This window comes from Cicer arietinum, chromosome 6 (assembly GCF_000331145.2).
Source record: "Cicer arietinum cultivar CDC Frontier isolate Library 1 chromosome 6, Cicar.CDCFrontier_v2.0, whole genome shotgun sequence".
NCBI classification, from domain to species: Eukaryota; Viridiplantae; Streptophyta; class Magnoliopsida; order Fabales; family Fabaceae; genus Cicer; species Cicer arietinum.
The window spans coordinates 64,304,790-64,315,990 of record NC_021165.2 but is presented as its reverse complement, the minus strand read 5'-3'; the positions used below and the strand labels follow the sequence as shown (position 1 = coordinate 64,315,990).

Sequence of the window (11,201 nt, the reverse complement as noted above, 5' to 3'; positions counted from 1 at the left end):
ATATATATATTAAAAAAATATTTTCATGGTTTAATATATTTTTTTGAAAGGATAATTTAATATAATATTAGCACTTTATATTATTTATGTACTTATTAATTATTTCACATTAAGAAAATTAGAATTTATACTTTCCAAAATTAAAATTTAACAATTTATATTTGTAAACATTTGTTTCAACATTTCACTTACGCTATAATCACATTAATTTTACATAAATGTTTAAAAATATGAATAAATAAATTTACTTGAATACATTTTTAATTAAATATAATTTTATAAAATCATATTTATCTAAAATGTATTTTGCTTGAATTCAACTCCCACAAAAAAAAAAAAAATTTCTATTATTATTGTAGAGGAAAAATAAAGAAAGCAGAGCATATATTAGTTTATATTGTTTACATGGGGATTGCTTGAAATCCACACGAATCATTAATGATTCCAAATAGATTAGTACATTAGTTTTCTTTAACAAGGGATGACATACTTTTAACGTGCAAATCCCACTTTGCTTAATTGAGTTTAATGTAACTCACTTTGGTTGGCCTAATTGTCTAAGCAAAACAGAGTATTAATATGAAACCGACTCTGTACGTTAGTTAATACCAACCTCTCTTTTTCAACTCTTTTTTTTAACTCACGTACATTAGATTTTTCCACTTTTTCAGTTACCCTCATAAATAATTAAATAAATAAATAAAAATCATCACATTCACCTGTCACTACTCATCTTCATCTCTAATTTCAACCTAATAATCTTTTATACGGTCCACGTACAAACTACGCTAACCTATATTTATTATGCTTAAAATTTATAAATACAGTATTTGCAAGTTGTTATAATGTACATTCATTAATTATGTAGTTTCGTTTTCATTATTCAATTCAATAAATTCAATCGTGGAAGAATTGTAGACACTCTTATCCAAGCATCATGGATACGATGTGCTTGCAATATAAAGCAATACATTAATATATACATTTTTTTTACTCAATACATACATTAATATTAAGAATTTGTTTGAGAAACAAAATAAGATCAACTATCGTGTCTTTATTGTCTTAATATATTATTTGGTAAGCTAATAAAATATAATAATTCAATTTGTCACTTTTTCATTGTTTTTTCTTATGTTAAGTTTTATCATACGATCAAAATTGAATTTTTTTACTCGATAAGACTATCCAAGCGTAATTTTGTTAAAATCTATTATTTGCTTTTACATGATTTTCTTTAATAAATTATAGTTTTAAATTTGACCAAAATGATAAATTTTCCTCGTTACAAAGTTATATATAACATATATTCTAAAAAAATGTTTTAACTTTTTTATTTATTATTTTAGCCAATTTATACTTATTTTTCATAATTCATTTAAGTTTTTGCAATATATTAATGTGTTGCTGTTTAAAATTATTTTGCCAGATAAAAGAAGGAAAAGTTTATCATCATATCATGTCACAAATATAGTCTCTAATTTTGCTCTTACTACGTGATAAAAATTTAACTAGAGATTTTTAATAAAATAAGATTAAGGATGGACTATTATATATTGTTAACTCACCAAAAAAATTAATAAGAGAAAATATTATAGTTTATCTTATTGACTTCAAAAACAAAGAATTTTAATATATTCTGCCTTTATTATCATCATCAAAAGAAACTTTCAAAATTGTTTATTGAATATGTGACAACGAGATAAGTTAAATATATTATATTATTATAAAATTTTCATATATGGAAATGTTTGAGTTATAAATGAATAGAATACAAAAAGAAAATAATCTTAAAATTTTAACAATAAAATAATCGTTTCATAAAGGCCACACCTTGATGAATTAATAATATTATATTAAGTAAAGTATATATATAATAATAAATCCAAAACAGAAAAACAGTAGCTAGTGGAAGTAGAAGTGAAACAGAAAGAGAGCGAAAAAGTGTGGTTATGATAAAAGCGTAGAAAACAGTGTAGTGAAAGGCGCGTGAGAAAACGAAAGAAACTTTTCTTGTTAGTAACACTTCGAAGGTTGGAAACGCAAGGAAGATTTTGTGTGACAGATTTACAAATAGCTGTTATAACAAAAAAAAAAAATTAAGGACGGCTTCAAAAACTCCTCTCTCTCTCTCTCTTCCTCTTTCTCTCTCTCCCAAATATATAAATACACACTCACACATAAAGCTTGTTCACTCACACACACTCATATTTTTTGTTGTGTCTATTTCTCTCTCACATTATAACAGTTTTCATTTAGTGACTAATTAATAATAGTGGTTGTTATTTTTCTTTGTTGAGATGGAAGAGTTTAGCAATGAAGAAAAGTTTGTGGATGCAACCTCCATAGCCAAAGGAAAACGCACCAAAAGGTTGAGATTTTTGTCATCTTGTGGTGTTGCTTCTACTTTAATGACATCAAGCTGCTCAAGTGATGATGAAAATGAGTATTTTGATGATCTTGAAGAAGAAGATGATGAAGATATGGCTAATTGTTTGATTCTTCTTGCTCAAGGAGGAAGTTACCAAAAGCAACATAGTGGTGGTGGTGATGATGGTAATGACAATAACATAGCTGAAAAGGGTAGTAATGGAAAGAAAAAAATTGGTGAGATTTTAACTGCCACCGCTACAACAAAAGTTGGGTTTTATATTTATGAATGCAAAACATGTAACCGAACTTTTCCTTCTTTTCAAGCTTTGGGTGGTCATAGAGCAAGTCATAAAAAGCTTAAAATTATGGCTGAGGAAAAAAGAGCGTCTCTCCAGTTGCCAGAGCCAAGATCTTATTTATCACACGATTCGCAACCAATTAAATTGGTTGCGAAGAGTGATGAATTTGAGGAAGGCAAGGAACCTCGTGGTGGACCCACAATTTCTTCTCTTCAAATGGGGAATCATGGTTTGAAAGCTTTTTATGGGAACAAGCACAAGATCCATGAGTGTTCCATTTGTGGATCAGAATTCACATCAGGACAAGCATTGGGTGGACACATGAGGAGGCATAGGACATCCTCGGCGAACGCCTCTATCATCGTAGACAACGATGGAGGCGTTCGGCCGAGGAATATTTTACAATTGGATCTTAATCTTCCAGCTCCAGAAGACGATCTCCGAGAGACAAAGTTTCAATTTCAGACAAAGAACACATCAATGGTGATGTCTGCTTCTCCGACTTTGGTGGGTTGTCATTATTAGACATTTGTGGAGTTAATGGAAAGAAGAGTTGTTTTTTGTTTTTTATTTATTTATTTTGATTAATGATCATCAATGTGAATTATTCATTAAATTAATATTTAAATTTACAATTATTCATACTTATCTATATTCTTTGGTTTATTAATATTTGTTATTTTCATATTTAAAATGGTTGAAGTTAGAATACTTTGAGTAAGTAAGTGGTTAGTGTTCGTGGTGTTTGCCTTTCCTTCACGAAAAGTGAGTGATATGGCATCTTTATTTCTTTTATTTTCTTTTTTATTTTATGTGTAAACTCAATTTAATGAGCAAATAAAGAGGTGTGTGTGGGTATCTAGGTGGAGTGAGTGTAGTGTCATGAAAATGGGCATGGTTAGCTAGGGTTTGGCAGCAGCACAACCACAATCAAAAGTCATGTGGATGGATTAGGTTCCATTTGTGTGCTTTTTATTTTATAATAATAAAGCTAAAAAATTTCTTTCTTTTGGTCTCTATCTCTCATTGGCCACCTCACTCCCACTCTTTTCATTAATGACAAGAATAAAGGATTAGTAACTGTATATGCCATTGCCATATGCACACCCATCACCATTTATCCTCTCAATTTATGAATTTGGCTAACGCAATTTAAGTTTTATCTTTAGGAAATTAAAGAATAAAAAAATGACTTTTATTTAGGTATATTTAATTATGTAGTTTGCTATGATTTTTAACATATTCTATTAAATTTGTAATTTTTTGAAAGTTTATTATAACCATACAAAATACGTTTTATGTTAAAAATCATTAAAAGAACACATAAAGAAATGCATAAATTTTTTCTTAAAAATTTATAACATATAAATATTTTCATACTCTTTTATTTTGATATATCGACGGTATAAATTTTTTTACATTAGTAAAATCACACATCCAAATACTTCAACTTAAACGACATTTATGACAAATATAATATAAAATATTTTTAGTAACCTAACTGTTGTAACTAACCATAATCTGGTGTAAAACATTTTTATAATCTAAATTAATTAAATATTTTTTTATGTAATAAATTTAAGATGAAAGGATGATGTATCAATTCAAAATAATTAGGATTTTAAAGCTAAGAAAATGTTTATAAATAAATTTATGTTTATCTCTTTTCAATTATACGACATCAAATTCGCCTATAAAAAATGTGTTCATACTAATACAAACAAATGATATATAAATAAATAATTTAGATTATTTACTATATCTTATAAGGTGAATTGTTGACTTTAAAATAGTTACATGTCCTTCACTTTATATGGTTAGATGTCTATCTGTTGATATTATTTAAAATACACTATTGTATATCTTAGTATATTTCAAGATCCACGCCACCTCTTATGATGATTAGTTTTAGCTTTTAAACTAATCAGTTTCACCTAATTAGCAATATGTTTTGTTCGTACTCTGCATGTTCCTTAACTCTATATTTATAAACATATTTAGTCAATTTAATTATACACTTTCTTTTGCTGTATAATATGTATTAAAAATGACAAATCAATAATTAGCTTAGGGATTGTCTTGTGGGAGTTCCAGCCCATACAAAGTTGATGCTCCCAAGAAAGATAATGTTAACTTTCAAGCCACATATTTGATTAATTAGGAGTTATATTTACGATGATATGTCCACTATTTGGAAATGGACCCATCACCCATACGCACTCTTTTTTGTTACAAATTTCAGCCTTATTTATGTAGTTCACATAACGAAGGATGAGAGAAAAGGACATGGTGAATAACAACATTTCTACTAATACGGGGTCGGACATAACAAGAATTTAGATTCTAAATATAGATCCTAATACCACATGTTAAAATCAGATGTCCTACTTCCAACGCTAAGATTAGTCTCACATTATGTAAATGCAATTTAAATGGTAATAAGTTGTTGAAATATTTGCTAAAAAATATAGACATGTTGTATCATGTTTGATGTAAAAATTAACGGTGAGATTTGACAAATTAGGAGACAATGAGCTCGTTTTTAAATATAGTGTGTGAAATCCAAATTCTCAACGATGCATTTGATATCAAATGATCAATGTAAAAAATGAGTAACACATTTAATTATAGTGTGTGGAATCCAAATTCCCAACAATCTTGTGTCTTGCAATTAGTGTAACATTTGTTTATTTTACACATATTGATAAAAAAATTATAAATGAAAAAAATAGAATAGTATAATTTTAGCTAATTATCCTTACTAAACACGGTTTGATTCACCATTATAATAAATATAAAGTGAAATATAATGATTTAAAAGTAATACACATATTGATTGAATTTAACTTCTCTAAAATGAGTAAATCAACTGTTGATTTTGTAACCATATATGATAAATCATTCATGTTAATATATATAATATCAATAATTAATTTGTTGATCAATGACTCTTCTTACTTCATTTTCTAAAATAAATTGAAATTTAAATAAATCTAACACATGTATTAATTAGAGGATATATTAATCATATTTTCATATTTGTAAAATAATAAAATTAGAAAAAGTAATAATAAATATTAAATATAATATTTATTTTAAAACAAATTTGATAAATATGATAATATATATATATATATATATATATATATATATATATTATTGAGTGAGAGGTTAAATTAAGTTAAACATGTAGAGAGAGAAGGAAGAGATGGAAGACTTTTAAGTCAATTACACTTGCCACTTATCTAAAGTTAGTTTTTGTTGACTCAAAAGTTAGTTATATGCACGTTTTTTGGGAATGCTAAGCGAAGCATGTGGACACATACATTGCGTGATGTGTCCGAATGGACAACAAATATTTTCTCCATTTCAAATTAAATGTTCTTTAACTTTTTTTTAATATATATTAAAAAATACAAGTGTCTTATAAGTAGCTTAGTTGATGAGTCAAAAATCATAAAAAAATTTATAAGAAAGAGGTTTAAAGTCAAATCCGTAAAGAGTACATTAATAATTAATTTATTAATATTTTATTTAAAAAATGTAATATATATAATAATAATAATAATTATATTAATTAAATTGTACAATTAAAAAAAGTAATTAAATTTATATTATACAATACTTTTTTCTTTCTTAAATTCATATTCGTTGCATACGAAGTATATAATAGAAGAAATCACTCATTGACATTATTAGCACATGTAGTTGGGAGAGAGGTTCCCTCGTTGTCATTTAACCTCCTAACATCCCCTCTATAAATTATAATTTATTTATATAAAACTATTTCTAAAAATACTTCCTTTTCATATATATAAAAAAATTAGATGTATTTATTTTTAAAAACTCATCAGATTTAAGACATGTCTCAAACTTAAAGAGTGCTCTCAAACTCAAAAATACTGAAGAGATAATTACAGATCACTTATCAAAAAATATCATCCATTAAAAAATCCGTACATATATATATATCGATACTTAAACTCCCAATTTAATTTGTAAATATACACTAACTCCTTACCAATTAAATTGACACTAATTAACAATACAATCATAAAACACTACTTTGCTTGTTCTAGAAAATGCCTATTTTAATTTCAAGTCACTCAACTTTTCCGTACTATGTATTCAACCAACATTTCTTTAATAACCTAACCAATAGTTTCATAAACAAAAAAAACCTTAGCAATAATCACACTATCGCTTTGCCTTAAAAAGACGCACCTATGATGATGATTATTACTATTTATTAATCCTCAATGAATAAGAAAAACAAGAAATTTTCCCAATATAATATGAATTTCTAAACAAGTGATGGGGTTGTGTACTAATTAAGCGTTTTCACTTGGCTACTTTACTTACTCCAAATGGCCACAGTCTCCTAATTACAAGTCACGACGAGTGAAGACCAACCAAGGGATTTGCTGAGATGTCAATGTCATTTTTAAGATCAAGAATAAGAAATTAGTAGTTTTCAGTGCGACTTTAGTAATTTATTTAACAAATTATAGCTAAAATGAGAATATTGCTATTGCTACATATATACTCTTAGTCAATATATATATTACTCTTAGGTTTTAAAAGTAAACTACGATAATCAATTTTACAAAAAAAAAAAAAAAATTGGTCTGTTACAACAAAAATAAAATTAGTCAGAAAATCAAAAAATTAGTCATCAAGATATCTTTTTATATGCATGTACTGATTATAACATATTTTATATATATTATGAAAAGCTTTTAGTGTAATTAATATATATATTATGTATGATTATTATTACTAAATCATCATTTATAAAGTATATTCAACCTTAACTTTCATCTTCCAAAACAAATATATTTAGTAAACTACAAAGGAAGTTATATTTAAAGAAAAATAATCTAAAAATAATCTAAAATTAGAGACCCAAAGACTATTCATTTGTGGTGTAGGAAATGAACTAACTAGAGTCAAGTATGCATTGTGTTAAATGTAGTTGTAAATTTGTTATCTTATTTGGTTGGATGAGAAGTGTGTCGCTGTAGCATTGGTTCAGAGTTTGGTGATAGAGACAAATGGCCTCAAATGCATGAGTTGGTTTACTATGTGGCTTTGTTGTCCCTACTTGTATTGTAACCCCATGAATGATGACCAATAAAGTAGGCATTGGCCGGTTTTTAGTTCTATTTTTGTTACTAGTGTTAAATTAATTAATTGAGGGAATATATAAATTCACTCTTTAAATTGTAAGCGTACTTAAATTAATTTATGAATTTTATAAATTGATAAATATATTTTTGAAATTATAAAATAACTAGTAAAATTGTTCATATTTAACTTTTTATCATTAGAGATTATAATATAATATATTAATTGAATATTTGACTCATCTAAATTGATCTCATAACAATGTCATTAATAATATGATTATTTTTTTTTTATGAAATTTATTTATATACTAATTTGTCTATAATTAGGTGCATAATTACAATTACTAATAAATTTATCTCTCTATGAGATGACTAAATTTTATATGAAAATTTATTTCCGAAAAAATGACATTGGTGTGAGACCAACGTAGATAAACCACATATTCAATTATAGTGCCACATCAAAAAAAATTTAACGATAAAAGTCGACACAAACTATTTTGATTAATATTTTATAATGTTAAAGATGCATTTGTCAATTCACAAAATTTAGAGACTAATTTAATCGACATTTACTATTTCAAAGATCAATTTGCATATTCACTCTTAATTAATTTCATTACACTAAATAAAATCAATTGCTTCGCTTTATTAAAGATTACTCTCTCGATTTATTATAAATATCTCATTTGAGTTGTACATAATTCTTAAGAAAATAATAAATTGTATTAATTTGAATAATAAAATGAGTTTTATTTACTAAAATATTAATATTTATTGTAGTTAGTGGAGTAGTTAGATTACTTTGAGATACTTAAATAAGAGTATATTAATTGAAAAAAATAATTCATATTTCACTTGTAATATAAAATAGACATGTAATTTGAAATAAATAAAATTTTACAAATGAGATGTTTCATATTAGAAGAAATAAATAATCTTTTATATAAAAAAATCAAACACTATAGTATTGACCCAAATATCATAATTAACTAAACCATTCATTATTAAGTTACCACTTGAGGAAGGAATGCCTAGAGCTGCCTCCCTCTCCTATCCATCATCTAATAGAGTTCATTTAATAGAGAAAAGTGATTTAGAGTTTTTTTTTTTTGTGAAATTATTTATTTAAATTGTTTTATCAAATAATTTTATTTAGATAAGTGATTTTTTATATATTTTGTTTTATTTTGTGTTTTGTCTGTTATTTCCTCATCTTAGTGCAATATTATTTGATTTTTTATTTTGTTCCATTCAATGTTACAAATTTGAAGACATAAATATTCTAGACATTTTAATTTTATCATATTTATAAATATTTTACTGTTTTATATTATTAATTTAAATGATACAAGTTTGTTTACATATTAATTCTTTTTCAATTTTAGTGAACTTAAATTTTTTTCAATTGATGTATTCAACTAACTTAAATAAATATTTTTTTTAGTAAAAAAAATAATTACCACTTGAGGTTGGGCATGTCGTGATCAGGGGCGAATCTTAGTTATGACAGGGGAGGTCACGGCCACCTCAAAATTTTCTTCTTTGGTAAAAATAAGTATACTTACAATAATATTTATCTATAACATATGGTATATATATAATCAATGTCTCATTAATAATATCAAATTGTATAGTAACTTAATGGTAATAGACATTTTCATAAACTTTATGTACTTCTAATACATCTAAAAATTAAAATTACCACTACACTAAAATCAAACATATTAAATTAATTAAAACTATTTTATTGTTATATTGATTCATAATAAAATTTGTCAAAATCTGCCACTGCGTAATGTAATAACAAATGTGGATCCAGTATTTCATTCGAATTAATTAGTGGTAATCTTACTTTGGTTGAAAGGGAGTATCTAAATTAATCTATCTGGGTTGGTTACCTTTTTCAGTAATGAGGTGTAGGTAGTTTAGTTACCTTAGATCACAAGTATTTTACTATTTAAATATTTTTAAAACATTTTTATCACAAAAAACTAAATATTGTCATTTTTCCGACATTTTAGACAATGCAAGAAAGAACTAACTAACATATAGTAAAAGGAGCTATATATTTTGACTACTGTAATATTCTTGAAACATTTTTATCATTGATAATTTTTAATATTTTTTCCCAATTAATTTTTTTAATGAATTTAAATATAATGTAATTAATTCATGTATATTTAGTAGTTGTCAATAAAACTATAGTTTAATTATTGATACTTCTTAATATTAGGTAATTCAATAAAAATAGACGAGTCACCTTTTTTATATATCTAACATTCATCATGTTTATAGTTGATGTGCGACTTAACTACTCACACTTATATTTAATAATTTTTCCTTAAAGTGTTAGCCACCTACATCACTAGACTTAATCAACACTAGAATTCCACTCCCGTTCTCCACCACAAGAGCAAGGGCCAAAACCCACAAGAGACCTTGACGCCCAAAACCTTACGCCATTAAATAAATGAGTCATTTTTCTAATATATTTAATATTTACCATGTTCATAGTTGATGTTAGACTTAACCACTCATAGATGAACCCAACACTTATACTATTAGTTAATTTTGTATTATTTATGATTTTTTTTTTTATAGTATTTGTATTTTTCTAATATAACGTTCATTTTGTATGAATATTCAACAACTAAATCATTACAAAAATAGAAAAAAAATTATTTATAAAAAATTAAAGTTCAAAAATATCACTTGAAAACACATTTCAACTACCTAGAGACTATGCCAATTGCCAAATTCAAGAAAACAAGAATAAACACAATTACTTATTAAAAATCTTACTCGAAAAAATCAAATAGATAAAACTAAGATGAATGAAGAAAAGTACAGTGAAACAAAATAAACACTACAATTAACATAACAAATTAATATAGGAGAAACATTAACTAAAACAAATAAAATAAAAGGCTATAAGACAAAGTAATTATGTTTCAATAAGAGACAAAATAATGCCTTTGAAAAGAAAATATTTTGAAGTCATTGTTTATTCTAAAATGAAATGGCTACTCCTGTCCATCCCTATTTTAACTTTTTGATGGATAATAACGATATACACGAATATTATTTGCTTGAGACATTTAGACTAGAGTTAAATTCAGGTAATGAAATTTATTTTTTCATGTATACCTTTATTTAATATGTATATTTTTATAGAGTTTAAGTGTTAAAATTAAATTTAAATAGTTACGTTAGTTACTTTATATGAGAGTATATCTTATCTTTAGTTATATCATAATTCTTAACTGTATTATTTCAAATTTTATATATATTTTTTAATATTTATTTATTTTTAGACTCAACCATAATTTTTTTTGACTAATAATTTAATTTATAAACTTAATATACAAAACAAATTAAAAAGAAAGTGCATGCTTAT

At 25.3% G+C, this 11,201-nt stretch overlaps 1 protein-coding gene across 1 annotated transcript; it reads left to right on the top strand.

Moving 5' to 3' along the window:
* Positions 1-2,163: 2,163 nt before the first annotated feature.
* LOC101512661 (zinc finger protein ZAT5) lies at positions 2,164-3,320 on the top strand. Its single transcript, XM_004506022.4, has 2 exons — positions 2,164-2,607; positions 2,698-3,320. The coding sequence occupies exons 1-2, from the start codon at positions 2,301-2,303 to the stop codon at positions 3,195-3,197; spliced, it is 807 nt and encodes a 268-aa protein (XP_004506079.1). The 5' UTR covers positions 2,164-2,300; the 3' UTR covers positions 3,198-3,320.
* Positions 3,321-11,201: the final 7,881 nt, after the last annotated feature.